General features: G+C 40.0%; 1 protein-coding gene across 3 annotated transcripts in view; it reads left to right on the top strand.

Annotated features, from left to right (window-relative positions):
- The window catches only part of LOC121282922 (mitochondrial glutamate carrier 1-like), a 118,401-nt gene that overhangs the window by 76,196 nt on the left and 24,281 nt on the right, over positions 1-17,924 (top strand). For 2 of the 3 annotated variants that reach the window (XM_041196735.1, XM_041196734.1), the window contains one exon: positions 7,072-7,162. In XM_041196735.1, coding sequence (XP_041052669.1) covers positions 7,072-7,162 — 91 coding nt within the window. Of the gene's footprint in view, positions 1-1,536; positions 1,584-7,071; positions 7,163-17,924 lie in introns of all 3 variants that reach the window. The other variant, XM_041196736.1, reaches the window with a different exon arrangement.

Below are 17,924 nucleotides of genomic sequence, written 5' to 3'. Positions count from 1 at the left end.
AGCTCCAGCTGGCAGTATGGATGGAATTCACTGCCTATTTAACATGGTAGGCATCAAAAAGCAAATGGGTGTTTGCTCGTTTTGTATTAAAAAGGCCTTGTTCACCTTCGTTTGTTTATCCAGTGTCTATCAACATAGGTGCCTCTAACTAAAGTTGAACCTGATGACTTTTTCATGTTTGCTGATTTGTTCTTGGGTTATGGAAGAGTACAACAAGGCAGCATTTACTGAAAATTCCTATTTGAAGACAGAGGAGTTAACTATGTTATGTAGCACTAACAGGTTTTCCATCCCTGGAATACAATAATGAAATTGTTTTTTTTTTTATTTTTATCACAATCACACAGCTTGTATCACTATTCTTTTTCCAGTACCAACCCACAAATTATAGGATTGTTTGATTGATTGATTGAATTCAAATTCACAGCTTGTTGTGTTTCAATTTGAACTCGCAGCCTCTGCTAGTTGGTATCATTGCCACTACATTTCCTTACCAGCTATTGTCACAACAGTACAATGACTACTCTGTGGAAGGGATCTTATTTTTACTGAGCAACCAAGCTGAAGGAACAGATCAATATAGAGAAAAAGAGTTTGTGTGCTTGGGTGGTGCTTGGACTTTGACAGCCTGATATTTTTGGGAAAGACTGAGTAGAGATTGCATGACAACAAAGTGGGAATAGAACCCAGAAAAAAATGTATGGGCGTTGCAGTTGGAGCATGGATGGAAGTGGATAGAAAGTTCAGTGAAGTACTGACCACCATTGTACGGTGAGTTTAAAACAAGAAAGTCAGAGGTTAGAAGCGAGAGGGCTCATTTATCAGGTGATATGCTTTTGCCTATACTCTATTATCAAGGAGAATAAAAAAGGAAACTAAGGTTTTTGGAGGCAGCTTTATCATTTAAATGTGATTTAATGCAATATAATATTTTGTATGCCTTTTTGTATAAAAATGTACTTTATTCTCTCTAAAAAGTGACTGACTTGAGTACAAGAAATCAACTCACCCTTTAGCACCTGTTGTAAGCTTCCTAGTCCACACATTACATCATGGGGACGTGGAACACTTCGCACTTAATCTCATTCCTATCCTCACCCTACGAATGTACACTTGTTATTTTCTATTAGGGATCACTCAAGGGTCTGCTTCCTCCTCCCCACTTGCTTCTCTAGTCTAGTCTAGACTGACAACAACTGTAGTATTTCCTCTGCTCTTCCTTTTGACCTCAGCTGAGTTCAGCTAACTCAGCGCAGGTTGAGTTTGAGCCTTCTCTGTCTGTACGACTCAGGATTACACTGGGTGGTGTCCTTATCCACGTTGTATGTAGACAGAATTTCTATTTGTTTGAAATCATTTTGAAGCTAATCCTTGCGTATCATTTTTTTGGTAAAATGGTGTTTTATTCTGTAGCTGAGTTATTTGAAGGTGCTTGTGAGATTTTATATTAATATGCAAATGGAAAATGTATACAGAGCTGTTATAAAGGAAGTCGTAAAATGTAGATGTGAAAATACCTTATCTGTTTTCTTTCAGAGGACGAGAAAATATGGGCACTCTAAAGACCAGTGCCACTTTTAATGGTATGGTAAATGCATATAATGAAAGAACTTGTTGCACTGTCCTTTTTTGGAGGATTAATGGGAATGTTAGAATAAATGCTTTTTGTACGGAATGGTGAAGGGACAATTTTGGAGCAGGGCTCGTTTTCTTACTAACTGGTGTTTTGCATGGAACTCACTCACATTTTCCCAAGTTGATAGTCTAAATTATTTCTGCTGTTTGAAGCCTATGCATAAAGTTTATGATTTTTTAAAATGTTCATCTCATGGAGCAGCAATACTTTGGACTATTGCATTGACAAAGTATTTTAATACTTTGGTTTAAAAATTCATTCTTGGAATGTGGACCATGGTGGTAAGGTTGCATTTATGATATGCTGCAAGTTGCCTTGCTTAGGTGATGGGCAGCCTTCTTAAACTGCTGTAAAACGTCCTTGTGGTGAGCATGCCCCCACAATGGTGTTAGGTAGGGAGACCAGGATATCAAGCAAGTAATGTTGAAGGACCAGTGATGTATGTCTATGTCAGGATGGCAGATGACTTGGAAATGGCAGAGCTTCAAGTTCCTCTCACAAGTCACGCATCATCCAGTGGTTCACTGTGACTAGCGTCCTTGAATTGTTGAAGTGCAAGAACCATTACCCAGAAGCTGTGCAATCAGTCCTTTGCAGGTCACATGATATGATTCAATCTTTTTGAAGAATATTAGTTTTTGCTCTGGCCTAATTAAATTGCAAATTTCTTGTCTTCAGTCCAAAAAGACTATGTTTAAAGATCCAAGAATGCCATGAGAAAGGGAGATGATTTAGAAATTGTCAAAGGTCAGATGTAACATAGTGGAGCTGATCATGTGACATTGTATGACAATTCTTGTAATGTGAGGGTGCAAACTCATTTTAGTTACTTTCTCTCCAGCTTTGTCATGTTGCCAGTCTGAAAATTTGCTTTCAGGCCTTCCCAATGCCCCTTTCTTGCACTTGTAGCTAAGAAACCTCCTCCAGCAATGCATCACACACCTTCCAATTTTTATTCACTCTACGGGAAAGCCAACAGCCTTTTGCTGGATTGTAGCTGTGTTCAGGAATTTGGTAACATATGAAATTTAACCTGGGTCTTGTCTTTCCACATCAATGAAACCTCTGTTTTTATTTGCCCCGTTGCATAACTATGAATTTAGTTAGACAATTTTCAACTGTCAACTGAATAAAGGAAACATGAGCAGTCTGGAAATCTATCTTTTGGGATTCCTCCTTTACGGTCTGAAGGTAACTTCATATCATTTTTTGGTTATTATTGAAGGACTACTATCAACAATATTGAAATTGCCATCCATCACCTAGAGACTATTGGACATTGCCAAAATCCCAAAACACTGTGTCAGCAAATTACTTGATTTCCGCCATCATTTGCTTGATTTGGTTACTTTGTTCCACTATTGACTGACTGAGTAATGATGAGAGTGGTCTTTTCCTCTTCCTAGATTCCATTCTGCTTGATTTCTCCTTAATCAATATGTATCCTGCAATCAAGAGAATAGGAGGGAGATGTTAGCGTTGGGTCCTCCTAATGTCTCTGAGGCACATGGAGATGACTAGCCTTTATTTTCCTTTTGGATACATTACTCTGAGAGACTAAGAACTCAGTAACCCAGGAGATGGAGCACAATATTTTCTACTAATCCAATTACGACATTTACATTTTGCCTTAAGAGAATTGCTACTTGCACAAGTATAACTGAAGTAGAGCAGGAGCTGATTAAAATTTACAAGTTTGAAATCCAGTTAGAAATGTTAAATTGAACTGTGAAAAATTTCAAAACAAAAATAAAAATACCTGGAAAAACTTAACAGGTCCGGTAGCATCTGCGGAGAGGAACACGGTTAACATTTCGAGTCCATATGACTCTGAAAAATTTCACCCTCTTCACACTAGAATGCATCCCTAAGAGGGTGCATGAGTGATTGGGTATCCCACTCTGTATCTCTAAAATATTTCTCCCATGTCAAGCTACCAGCACGTTTGTGTGTGATTGTCCCTCCAATTACATCTCCTTTCCTGCAAAGAATTTTCTGGCCTCCAACCCACCTGATGTTGGTATGATATCATAAGCATGATGCACTCCACAACAATGGGCTTTGGAATTTGAATTCTTTCTGTGATTACACTGGCCCTGAGAATTGGTGATTTTAAAGTGTTCCCTGCAAGATTTCCATTTTTGAAATACTTTCCTTTCATCCGAGGTGTTGCTGGTGAGGCCAGCACTTATTGCTGATCTGATTGAGTGGTATGCTAGCCCACTTCAATGAGTAATTGAGAGTCAACCACATTGTTGTGGGACAGCAGGTTTCCTTCCCGAAAAGACTGTACTGAACCAGTTGCATTTTTACAAGCTGATAGTTCATAATCATTTTTACTCGCTCTAGATATTTATTTGAAGATGCTTTTCAAACTAAATTTAAATTCTCATTCTGCCAAAGTGGAATTTAAATTGAAGTTCTCTGAATTACTAGTTCCAGTAATATATCTTTTTTTATTCTTTCACGGGATGTGGGTGTCGCTGGCTGGACCAGCATTTTTATTGCCCATCCCTCATTGTCCTTGAGAAGGTGGTTGTGAGCTGTCGCCTTGAACCGCTGCAGTCCATGTGCTGTTTTGGGGGGGGAGTTCCAGGATTACTGTAGTAGGACCTTCTACACCACTGCAACCTTTCAAGAATTGCAATAAAAACAATTGCTAATTAAAAATGAAAGGTAGCATGAATTTATTTGCAGTACACTTTTTGCTGTATAACCTGACTTTTTAGAGGACTCAAAATTGTAATGTGTTTAAAGAGTACTACAGTCCTTTATGAGCCTGTCAGATTTTTAAACTACAGATTCTATGGTTACCTAAAGTGACAAACCATATTGCAGCAGTTTTCTATTGATCAGAGATTGTTTTAACTGTCTATCCTTAGTTGTTTTAAAATGCTTTTTCAAAATGGCCTCTTCCAAGAACTCTCCGATTTAGCATTTATGCAGTTAACAAACATTCTGATTTCTGTACTCTTGTAAATGTGTCTTGAATCAACTGTACCTTGTATGAGGGAGCAGTTGATATGGGTTTGCAATTCTTTTCCTCTCTCATTGAATCCCCTGTCTCTGCCATCTTAATTTTCCCAAGAAAATTGGTAGGAAAAGACAGACTGATGCATCCAACCATTCTTGCCCTGACATAATCTAAACTTCATACACCATCAACCCCATCCCACCTTAGGGGTGCAGCAGGTGGGAGTCAGGCACTTACCGATACTGCATTGAGGGAGTGAAATGTGAAGAGAGACATGCTCCCAAGCCACTATTTTAGGCATTCTACATCACCTAGATTGAGAATGAAAACCTTGGGTCAGGCTACCTGTCTAATGCACACACACACAACACCCCCCCAAAAAGCCTTCTGTCTCCCGGTTGCGGTTGATGCAAATCATGAAATCAAAATCGTGTTGGCTTAAAACACACCACCACAAAGAAAAAAAGTAACAGATGATCAATAAAAGAAAGTCTTGTGTGTTTAAAAAGCTGATGAAATTTGTCAATAAATAAAAGGCTATGACTCTCATAGCAACAAAAGTTCGCAATTTTTTTTCCACTAAATTATGACTTATTTTGTTTCCCAGTTGTTCAGATTTTTCTCTCCTTACAATGTGCTCAGAGTCCTCCTCCAAGCAGTAGGCTGCCAACTTCTCAAATCCTATAGTTACCCTATAGTATGATACCAGAGAACCATTCAATTAGAAATGGGGGGGGTTAGTGTTGCCACTTCTCTCTCTACCTGGACCAGTATTTTTTTAAAAGAAATTGGCTGCTTGTATCTTGAAACTGCAGTACTCTTATGTGGGTTTGCTTTTCCTCGCATTTGCTATTTCGTATATTCTTGTGTTCAGCCATGTCAGGTTTTTTAATAATATCAACAGACAGCAAGTTTTTAGTTTTCTCCAGTTTTGCACCAGCTTCGTTTGAAGGTTTTCATAGAAATTTAGAACTGTTACTGCATAGAATGAGATTGTTCAGCCCATTGTGCCTGTGCTGGGTCTCTGCAAGAACGACTCAGCTTGTCCCACTTCTCTGTCCTTTCCCTATAGCCATGCAAATTTTTTCTCTTAGATAATTAACCAATTCACGTTTGAAAGCCACAATTGAATCTGATTCTATCTTAGTCTCAGGCAGAGCATTTCCAGATCCTAGCCACTTTCTATGTAAAAATATTTTCCTCATGATGCTGTTGTTAATTTTGGCAATCACCATACATCAGTGTCTTCTGGTTCTCAACTCATCTGCCAATGGAACCAGTTTCTCCCTATCCACTTTGTCCAGACCCCTCATGATTTTGAACACCCCTGTCAACATTTTTTCTAAGGAGAACAGCCCCAGCTTCTCCAATCTATCCATGTAATTGGTATTGCTGGCTTTGTAGTTAACTATCGGGACCAGCCCAATCCAAATTGTTCCTTGGCAAAAAACTAACAGAGCTTCATAATGAAGTTCAGCAGCACCAACGAAGAGAGCAGCAACCAAATTCAGAAACTGTAGGTGTTGTACCTAATTCTACTCACTTTAAACAAAAACCTGGAAAAGATTCTACCTAAATATATTAATTATTGAGGCCATACGATAGTTGAAATAATGTGTCTTGTATATGTAAACAATCCCTAAGTCATATCCTTATGTTCATTTTTGGACTTGGCAAAATTCGGTAACCTGAGAAGGGAGGGAACTCGAAGGATAATATTGTCCCCCCTTCCTCTATCACTTTTGTTTCCATGTTTGTGTCTAACTAAGAGTTGACAATGAGGCAAGCATGCAAAGTTTGAGTCGTGGCAGTCCTGGCTCTCAAATGTGTCTGGCTTGGAGCTGAGCTACCATTTATCCTTCATTATGTATTTTTTACTTATTAAAAAAAACCTAAAATTATTAACAATTAAAGGTACTTATTTTATACCTGATTCTGAAACTGCTCTACTTATAGGTTCATATAACAGTGAGATCCCATCAGATTGGGTGCTCCTGCTTATATATATATGTTTGCTGGTTAATGTTGTGCAATCAACCCTTGAACAGAAAGAAGCTGAAAGTTCACAGTGTCATGTAGAAGTTATGAGTCATAGCGCGTATTTGGCTGCATGTCCCTCCATGAAATGTTTCAATGCTGAACTCCCCACTTAGGAACTGGAGCCTCTTTCAGAGCTTCGCCTTACTAACTGTAGATTGTCCTTGTGCTATTCCTGTCCTCTGCATTCTGCTACCTTCAATTAGTGCTTTCATGCAACATTGGAAAGTTGTGACTGTGAAGTCACAGAAGTGTAAATAACTGTTAGTTTGTGTTTTTGCTTTATAATAGCCTACATGTTTCTGTCATATTTGCATTGTAGGTTTGAGCTATTGTAAGTTGAATTTTTGGAGAGAAAAAATACTTTTCATAACCGGGAATGTTTTTTTTTCTTCTTTTTCCCTCCCATCTACATCACTTTTAGGAGCTGCTGTCAATCTTACCCTAGTTACGCCTGAAAAGGCCATCAAACTTGCTGCAAATGATTTCTTCCGTCACATACTCTCCAAAGATGGGTGAGTGGAAGTTTCTTTTAACAAATTAAGACAAAGATGAAGGTATTGGGTGGGAGGAGGAGATTTGTCATCTGTAATGTAGTTAAATACAGCAGCCAAAACTCAATGCTACTTACTGAATGCTTCAGAAATTATGCCTTAATCTCTTCACTGAATGCAATTCCAAGTATGCCACTAAAAATAATGGGGATTGCAGGATTATCTCAACTGGCTCAGACTGCAGCTGTGGACATGTTTTGAAAATATTATTTGTTTGTGTTAAATATAGAAATGGAGCATCTCTGTGTACGAACGCTCCAAGTTTTGAAATTGCACTGAATGCTGCGCCAAAGCACCTGGACTACATTATGGCTGTGTTTATTTCTGCCACAACACTAGGGGGAGCACTTCGTGCACATGCTTAGATGCAGTGTCAGAGCTTATGTTTGTCCAAAGTGAGAGATGCTTTTAAGTGCAACTGTGCCTTCTATTGTTGAATTATACATTATTTAGCAAGCTGGTGAGTTATTAGTGCCTTATTTACAACAAAACCAGTTAATGGAAAAAAATTACAGCTATTCAGAGAGCAACATTTTAACAGTCAGGTTCTTGTAATGGCAAAAATAATGATTGTAAATGTTTTTAATAGTTTGTTTAAAAATTACTTCACCTTGAAATTTGGAATTATTAGATTTTAGACAATTGTGAACCCCCTTGCCAAGCCAAAATTGCTAGAAATAGGATCTTTATGGAAGAACTTGGATGTGTATTTCCTTAGTAACTGTGCATTCTATAAATATATCTTCAGTGTTCAAAATTTAATTGATTATGATGGACTTTATCTTGGAGCTTTAATTATGATGAAGGATTTTATTTAAGGTGAAGGCTTGCAAATTATTAAAGACAGCAATTTTTCAAATAGTTATTCAGTGAGTAAAGATACCTGGGAGTGACAGGATAGGTGTTTTATTCCCCCTGCAACTAATTAATTTGGGTGAGAGACAGCCTCGGAAACCAAACCTATATACTCTTAACTGGAGTTTCGCCATTGGTAAAAATCAATATAAATGTATTTTGAATAAAACATTTAAGAAAAAAATTATCACCCAATGTGGGGCTCGAAACCATGACCCTGGGATTAAAAGCCCCATTATCTACCAAGCAAGCTTGGTTGTGTATGAACTCTGCACAAAGCCTTTCCAACTTGTTCCAATAAATCAAAAGGAAAGTACCATTTATTGGTTAAAATTGCAGTGTTAAACTGGCACTCTCCATCTTGTAGAATCTGCGCATGCACCAACGGCTGCAGTGCGGGTCGAGTGCGAATGTACAACTGTTCCTGATGCCTTTCCCGTTGATGGCAGGAGTTACAGTACCACATTAATTTCTGGGCATGCAAAGGTTTCCTGCTTTTATGCATTTTCAACATTTTAACTTGCTCTACTTGGATTTTCCATGAGATCCTAATTGAGTGGATGCCAGCTGCAGCTTGGATATAGTTTTCTGGCACTGGATTTAGAAGAATTGAATGGTGCTTTGGTCTGTCTTAAATGCTAGGAAAGTTGCAATTCATGTCAAATAAAAGACATGGCCAAGCAGTTACCAAATTTATAGACCTGCAACAGAAGGACTACCTCCTGTCCACGTGCAAGATGCACATAGCCTAGCATTGAGGTAGATTCCTGACATAAAGGTGAAATAATTGCAAGAAGAGAGTTGTGTTGACCAGTCACTCAACACCCTAGAGGTGGCATCAGCTTTACTTAATTTTGGGTTGAGAATCAAATAGCTGCTGCTGAGATGTTTCCAGCCGGTGGAGTTATCATTCAGTGAGGTAAGGGATGTGTCCATGGTACAATCAGGATGCTCATGGCGATGTACTCGTACATTTTAATGGTGAGCTGTGCAATTCACAATATGACTTGAAAAGAGCCCCTGATACCTGTCACCCACCTCACAAGGACTCAAAGCCTCCATTAATTAGTGGTCTGGTAACCAGCTTATGACCGTTTGTCTTACGGTTGGAACTTAGTGGGATTTCTTTGGTATCAAAAGCAACTTCAAAGATGGTGACCAAGTCAAATCTCTGTGGCAGACTCAGTAATCCAGTAAATGAGCTGTGCTGGCCTACACCATTCCAACGCACTATTTATGATCAGTGAGCCTCACCACTGGAAAGGTAAACTAGTCACTAGAGGGTGGGATTCTTTCCATTCCATTTCAGTTACCATGCAGGCCTAAGGCTGAATGAGATGGTCCTAGCTGAAGAAATATTGGGAAGCCTACAAGTGACAATACTCACTGACAAATGACAATGCATGGTTTTAGTCGGTTAGATCCCAGCAGTACACTTGGGGAAATCTCAAGACTTTGGCCATGCCAGCTTACACCCATCTCTCTAGTCTGAAGTAAATGAGATGTGTCCTTAGAGGGGGAGATTATGTACTCCATTTTGGGCAGAGTGAAACCGTAACAATGGATGTAGATTTCTATGTTGATCGTTTTGGAGACTTTTTAAAAATGGCAGAAGATCTGACTTTCTCTGAGTGACCCCACATGATTATAACTCAGATCACAAATTTTCATTTCTGTTGGTGGCATCTCCTGGTTCAATTCAGACGTTCAAAATGGCTGTAAGACCCATTGCAACAATTTTCAAATAAGGGGTGCAGGATACTGTGTCCTCCCAAATTCTTAAAAACCTTGATGTGGTGTGTTGTGATGGACTATATAATTTTACTGATCCAAATAATATGGACATTATTTGAAAGGTCATGAAAAGTTGAATTTTTTAGCCTTGATTTTTCTTAAAAAGCCCAATTCTTTTACTGGATCTTGTTTTGTTTGGCATTAACTTGTTTTAACCTTGCAGACAGTCAAAGTTATTTGCAGCTCTGGCTGACTCAGATCCCTATGGAGAAGCTAGCAGATGCTCTTGCATGTAATCACTATGTATGGATGATGGCTGTTTCCAATATATGAGAAGCTGGTGACTGGGGGATGAGAGATACAGAATAACACAAAGAAGCAGCCTCTCTCTGTCTCTCTCTGTCTGTCTCTCTCTCTCCCCTCTCTCTCTCTCTCTCCCTCTCTTCCCTCTCTCTCAAATCCAACGTGCAAAAAAAAAATAAATTGTTGGTTAAGCTTCCATTGTGACTTACTGGAATGGTCCTTGCCTTATGGTTCACCTGTAATGTTTGCTTGTAGCTTAACCTTCAGTACTAGCTTGCTATGGCATGACTGGAAAAAAGCTGAATGTCATCTTATCCTATCCATTGCAGATGTAGCAGCCTTGGAGTGTTGTACAGAAAGCAAATCTGAATTAATTAATTTTCTTAGCATGTATTTATGAGAAAAACCTTTGAAAAAAATTTTCAAATATGCCCAATACTTAACAGAGAGGGAAATAGTATCTCCAAATATATAACATTTTTGTTGGTTGCCAATTTTAATTTTTAAAAATTTTTATGTCTAATAAAATGTAACTTTGGGGGTGCATCCCTGGTGCTGTCCATTTCCCGTGGCTAAAGTCATGCTGGCAGCCAGGTTTTAAAGTGCAATGAAAATGTCCTACAGGAAAGTTGTTCCACATCACGAATTTAGCACATTGCCAGAAAGAGTCTCATTTATTCTTCTGCAGAACAGACAACTTGAGTAATGACTTTATCAAACACTACACAACCAGATTAAATAATGACAGCAAGGACCTGCTCAAATTATTTTTTGAAGTTACATATATCATTTGTTTTAGGCACAAGACTATCAATAAGGATTTGTTTACATGGAATACTTCATGTTTCCCTAAACTTACTTTCCCCTTTAAACATAATTGTTTGAGAGAGAGGGAATGCCTAATGGGCACTTTACATCTCTCCACTGGAACTTGCCAGACAATCATAATATCCTTTCACAGCCCATTTTACATCTTTCCTGATCTGATTTTCACTGAAGTACTTGTGTGACTAGATAAAGGAACCTGTGATGAGTTTGCTGAACTCGGTCTGACTAGTAGTACAGGCGTTAATATTGGCATCAGCAACCTTGGGCTACAGAGCAGAAATTTATCAACCAGAATGCTTACCCGGCATCTTGATTGTTACATAGTAACCCATGCTAGAGTATGTTTGTTTGTGTAACTAAATATAAGGATCATTCTCGGTTGTAAGTGCCCCACAAGACTGAATAGCTCACCTACATTCACCAGCTAGCACATGGATAATAGCAGCTATAGAAAATCCACCTGTAACGTTGACCGATAAAATTAAAGAGGGCAATCATTACCTTAAGGGATTTCTTTGTTGATATAGCAATGTCAGATTCTAGGCTTCCGTAGAGAATAAGCTGAGCACTAATTAACAGTGGCTGAATGTCCTCCCTGCTCATTGGCAAGGCATATACCTGGGCTTCTCACTCAATGCTGCAGCGGTGTGTAAATCTGTTCTGCAGTTATATCTAAATTAGTATGTAGAAGGAAAACCTGAGGCAGCATCTTATAAAATCCCAAACTCCTACTTTTCAACAACGTTAAAGAGAAAAAGGTGTGTGGTTTCCTTGTTTTCAATTTCCTTTTACTGTTAGGTTGAACTGGGTAGGTCTAATCCTTAGGAGAATTCACCCTACTAGTCATAAGCTTCACATCTAGTAGGCCCCAGACAAAAAGGGTGGAATCTTACTGCCTAAGTTTTAGTGAACGTTTGGGAACATTTCCAGGCCCTAACCCCAATGGTTTCTGAGGTCCGCCTGCATGATCTTATTGGAGGCAGCCAGAATCCAGAGCTTCAACATGGAGGGAGCCTCTCAGGACTTTAAAATGTTTAAAGATAAATTGTGGCCACAATTGGCAGGTCATCATTGGGGGCGGGGAGTGGGGTGGAGCTCCTCCACAGGTTGGCCTGCACAGCTGTGGCCCTTTGTCAGCAGCGGCTCTAGGTGTGGCAGGGTGGGTTCAAATTATAGGAGGCCTCACTGGTCTTCTTGGCTTGCTGCTGGGAGGCCACCTCCATTCACCTTCCGGGCTTTGGCCTCAGTGGGGGGACACATCTGCTAATAAGATCTCATCAATGCACCACCAGTTAAGAACCACTGAAGCACTCTTTGAAGTGTGTTCACTTTTGTAAGAGCTCATGGTGTTGGGAATGATATATTAGTGTTGGTGCAGGATGGCTAACCAACAGGAAATAAAGAGTCGGGATAAATTGGTCATTTTCAGGATGGCAGACCATAACTAGTGGAATGCCACAGGAATCATTGTTGGAGCCTCAATTATTTATGATCTATATTAATGACTTGGATGAAGGGATTGACTATCATAGCCAAAACTTCTGATGCTACAAAGATAGGAAGGAAAGGATAGTACAAAAATTCTGAAAAGGAGTATAGATAGGCTAAGTGAGTGGAAAAAAATTTGGCAGATGGAATACAATTTGAGAAAATGTGAGATTGTTCACTTTGGCAGGAAGAATAGAAAAGCAAAATATTATTTAAATGGAGAGAGACTGCAGACTGCTGCAGAACAAATGGATCTAGGTGTCCTGGTACATGAATCTCAAAAAGTTAGTATGCAGGTACAGCAAGTAATTAGGAAAGCAAATAGAAGGTTGGCCTTTATTGCAGGAGGAATGGAGTGTAAAAGTAAGGAAGCCTTGCTACAACTGTACAGGACATTATTGAGACCACACCTAGAGTAATGCACAAAGTTTTGATCTCTTTTCTTAAGGAAACTAGCATTGGAAGCAATTCAGAAAAGGTTCATTTAGCTGAATCCTGGGATGAAGGAAAGGTTGAACAGGTTGGGCCTACACTCATTGAAGTTTAGAAGAATGAGAGATGATCTTATTGAAATATATAAGATTCTGAGGGAGCCTTTGACAGGGTAGATTCTGAGGCGATGTTTTCCCTCATGGGGGAATCTAGAACTAGGGGGCACAGTTTAAAAATAAGGGCTCCCCCATTTAAGACTGAGATCAGGAGAAGTTTTTTATGAGGGTCATTAGTGTTTGGAATTATCTTCATCATAGAGCGGTGGAGGCTGGGTCATTAAATATATTCAAGGCTGATTTGGGCAGATTTTTGTTTACAAGGGAGTCAAGAGTTTAGGGCTCCAGGGGGCAGGCAGAACAGTGGAGTTAAGACCACAATGAGATCAGCCATAATCTTACTGAATGGTGGAGCAGGCTCAAGGGGCCGAATGTCCTACTCCTGCTCCTATTTCTTAGGAACTTATGCAAAGGAGGAAATATGGCAATTTTTTTTTATCATTCACGGGATGAATCCCGTGAATGAATCCCTAGTTGCCCTTGAGAAGGTGGTGGGGTAGCTGCCTTCTTGAATCGCTGCAGTCCATGTGGTGTAGGTACACCCACAGTGTTGTTAAGAAGGGAGTTCCAGGATTTTAACCCAGCAACAGTGATGGAACAGTAATATATTTCCGAGTCAGGATGGTGAGTGACTTGGAGGGGAACTTCCAGGTGGTGGTGTTCCCATCTATCTGCTGCCCATGTCCTTCTAGATGGTAGTGGTCATGGGTTTGGAGTCAGGCGGTCCCACAAATGGCAATGAGGTAATGATTTTTACGTGATGTTGATTGTGTGATAAATATTGCCCTAGACAGCAGGGAGAATTTCTTTCTCTTTCAGTAGTGTCATGGTATCTTTTATGCCCAGCTGAGAGTGCCTCAGTTTAACATATGATCTAAAAGACATCACTTCCAACTGTACAACACTCCCTAACTACTGATGTGTCAGCCTAGATAGTGCTTGACTACCTGGAGTGAAACTTGAAAGACAACTTTTTCACTTAGACAAGAATATTACCAGCTGAGTCAAGGCTGACATCTTAATGCTGGGTCGTGTTTTTTGAAGCTTTTATCCCATGTCCAATTACGATACAATTTCTGCTACACAGCTGCAGGGACCCAGGTTCAATCCTGACTCCGGGTGTCTGTCTGTCTCTGTAGAGTTTGCACATTCTCCCCTATCCACGTAGGTTTCAGCCAGGTGCTTCGGTTTCCTCCTACCATCCAAAGACGTGCTGGTTAGGTGGATTGGCTATGGTAAATTGTCCCCCAGTGTGTGTGTGTGTGTGTGCCCTGTGATGGACTGGTGCCCTGTCCTAGTTGTACCCCACCTAGCACCCATTGCTCGTCAGGGTAGGCTCTGACCCCCCGTGACCCTGAATTGGATGAATTGATTCTGTAAAAGGGATTGGTTGAGAGATCATCTGTTTTTAAGACCACTTGTCTGTCATAACAAATTTTAGATCCCTCCAAGGAATTTATTGACAATTTTAATTAATTTGTAAAGACCATCTATTGTCCATTTGGTTGAATTGTCAGAAGCTTCAGAAAAATGCAATTCATATTTAATATTCTTGTGCTCATCATGCTGAGAGATGTTAGCACTATGGAATGGAACACTGGAGCATCTGTTTACAGTATCATGCAGTCCCAAATCGGGTATGTAATTTGGCTTAAGGGTAACAGGCTTTCTACTTTACCCCAACAGATGGAGTGAAAATGGAAAAAGGCGGAACATAGGTGGAACTATATTTGCTGTCCGTTATATGACACACTTGATATTCAGTGTTATTGAGGTCAATGGAATTGAATATCAGCCAGGGTGTTCACATCCATTTCCAACTTCATCCTCAATGTATTTTATCGTTTGACTTGGAATAGCATCTTCAGTTGCATCTTAGTGCTGATAGCACATATTTCCACTTCCAAACTTTGAGTAAGACAGACAACTGGATGCCAATTAATACCAAAATCTGTTGAGCTTGATGAGCACTTTCACTCACTCTGGGATTAGATTAAGCACAGGCCTTTACAGTCAGTGAAGAAAGAACATATCCCATTAATCAGAATGGAATCAGACCCAACTATTGGAAGTGAAAGAGAACTATGCTAAACCATTGAATTACTCAGCCCTCCAAGAGAAACAGAATGTGAAGAACCTTAATGCCTGAAATTGAATCATTATACTTAGGGACCTTTAGAATGTTCCTTAAAACTTATCTTTTTGACCAAGCTTTTGGTCACCTTTCTTAATGTCTTATTTGGCTGGCTGATGATTATGTCTGATTTCACTTCCGATGAGTATGTTGGGATGTTGCGCTACATCAAAGGTACTATGTAAATTAAAGTTATTTTTTCTTCATTCTTTCATGGGATGTGGGTGTTGCTGACTGTTGTTGTATTTGTGCCACCTTAGTCTTGAGGGTGACTCATGGTGATTTCAAATGCATCTTGTTTTCTGTTCCCAGGATTTTGCCTCAAGGTAATGTTATTGTGCCACAGTCAATACTCTTGACTCAAAGCAGGGTAGCAGTGCAGTACCTAAGCAGGATTCTCAAGCTAGAAACAAATAAGCCATGACCTCAAATTCTTGGTTCTGTCTCAGTGCTAACTTGGGAATTTTGGGTGGGCCCTACATTCAGTTCTCATTCAGATATAAGTAGGTTACTAATGTCACCTTTTGGGGAAGTGAGCTCTTCCCCACTCTCCCGTGTTCGGGTGAATGAAGCGGTTGAGGCTCGAGTGCCCGCATTTACTCAAGAAAACAGATTCCGAGTTATTTATATAGGAGCAACCAACAAATCCCTCTTCTGACTGTAAGCTGCTTTTCTGATACCTCAACCATTCCACTGATCCCACAGCTTCCCATTGAGCAGTAATTAATAAAGATGAAGATCTTTATTTGGCTGTCAAAAATAGATGAAGTGGATGCAATCCAATAACCAGAAGTTTTGACTCAAAATGTGTGTATGATAATGTCTATGTCTCATGTGAAATATTACAAAGCTAGAAGGTTCTATCTTCAAATCTCGGTCTTTGATGAGTTAATTGATCTCCAATGGAGTATTAAAATTTGCCCCCATGCGCCTCGGTTAGGAATGGGAGCAAAAGCCAACATTCCTGTCCCTGATTGCTATCCAGTGACCCCTCTGGGAACTGCATGTGTCTGAGTGATAGTGAAGGCAGGATTGGTTTGAGAGTTATGATCTTCCATAGTCAAATAGGCTGAGGACTTACCCCAGGCTCCTATCAGAAGCACGGATATTTGTGAGAGATACCATAGTGTTGGTGCCTGTAGAACTGTACTCCAAAAGGTGTTCGATAAAGTACCGCACAGAAGACTACTTAAGATAAGAGCCCATGGTTTTGGGGTAGTATATTAGCATGGGCAGAGGATTGACTAACTAATAGAAAGCAGAGAGTTGGGATAAGAGGAGCATTTTCAGGATGGCAACCTGTAACTAGTGGAGTGCCAAAGGGATCAGTGCTGGGGCCACAATTATTTACAATATATATTAATGACCTGGATGGGGGAAATAATTGTACTATCAGCAAGTTTGCAGATGACACAAAAATAGGTGGGAAGGCAAACGGTGAGAATGACAAAGAGTCTACGAGAGGGATATAGACAGGTTAAGTGAGTGGGCAAAAATTTGGCAGGTAGAATATAATGTGGGAAAATGGGAGGTTATGCACTTTGGCAGGAAGAATAGAGGAGTGAATATTATTTAAATTGAGTTAACGACTGCAGAAAGCTGTAGCACAGAGGGATTTGGGGGCCCTCGTACATGAATCACAAAAAGCTAGCATACAAGTTCAGCAGGTAAAGGGGGGGGGGGGGGGTGCAAATGGAATGTTGGCCTTTATTTCGAAGGAAATGGAGTATCAAAATAGGGAAGTCTTGCTAAAACTATACAAGGCACTAGTTAGACCACACCTCGAGAACTGTGAACAGTTTTGGTCCCCTTAATCTAAGGAAAGATATACTGGCATTGGAGGCAATGCAGAGAAGGTTCATTAGGCTGATCCTGAGTATGGAGGGATTTTCTTATGAGGAGATGTTGAGTAGGTTGGGCCTATTCTCATTGGAGTTTAGAAGAATGAGAGGTGACCTTATCCAAACATATAAGATTCTTAGGGTGCTTGACAGGGTAGATGCTGAGAGGTTGTTTCCCCTTGTGGGAGAGCCTAGGACCAGAGGACTTAGTCTCAGCATAAGGGGTCACCCATTTAAGACAGAGATGAGGAGGAATTTCTTCTCTCTGAGGGTAGTGGATCTGTGGAATTCTTTACCACAGGGGGCTGTAGAGGCTTGGTCACTAAGTATATTCAAGGCTGAATAATCAGTAAGGGAATCAAGGGTTATGGGGAAAAGGCAAGAAAGTGGAGTTGAGGATTATCAGATCAGCCATGATCTCATGAATGGCAGAACAGACTTGATGGGCCGAATGGCCTACTTCTGCTCCTATATCTTGTGGTCTTACTCCAGCAAGGGTCAGAACCTTTAGCACATGAGAATTTAAAGAAGAATGTGGGAAATGAACCAATAAAGACCGTAGAACAAAGTTCTGCATGATTATTAGATGGTCGGGTGGGCGGGATGGAGGAGGGGAATGAATCTTTTAATTTATAAAGAAAATGTATCACTGGAGTACAGGATATAATTGACCCAGAATCTAGGGACCTTTGAATTCTGTATCAGATATCACTGAGGAGGGAATGCTGTTACCCAGCACGTTAGAGAGCTTTATATTGAAATACATTGAGCTCCCTCAACACACCAGCCAGATGGTAATCTGCTCTAAATTATTTTGCCAGACATGACATAAGATTTTATGTTTCTGAAGCAAAGGAACCAGTCCCAGAAGACCAATAGCACTCTGTGTGAGATTTATCTCAATTCTTCACATTGATTTTGATAAACATTTCTTTCCCTTGTGCACCTTTGACTATTTTTCTTATCCACATCCACCATAGGACTGGACTACT

This window comes from Carcharodon carcharias, chromosome 10 (genome assembly GCF_017639515.1).
Source record: "Carcharodon carcharias isolate sCarCar2 chromosome 10, sCarCar2.pri, whole genome shotgun sequence".
Classification (NCBI taxonomy): Eukaryota; Metazoa; Chordata; class Chondrichthyes; order Lamniformes; family Lamnidae; genus Carcharodon; species Carcharodon carcharias.
Note: the sequence above shows the minus strand (reverse complement) of the source record. Positions and strands in the feature narration are given on the sequence as shown.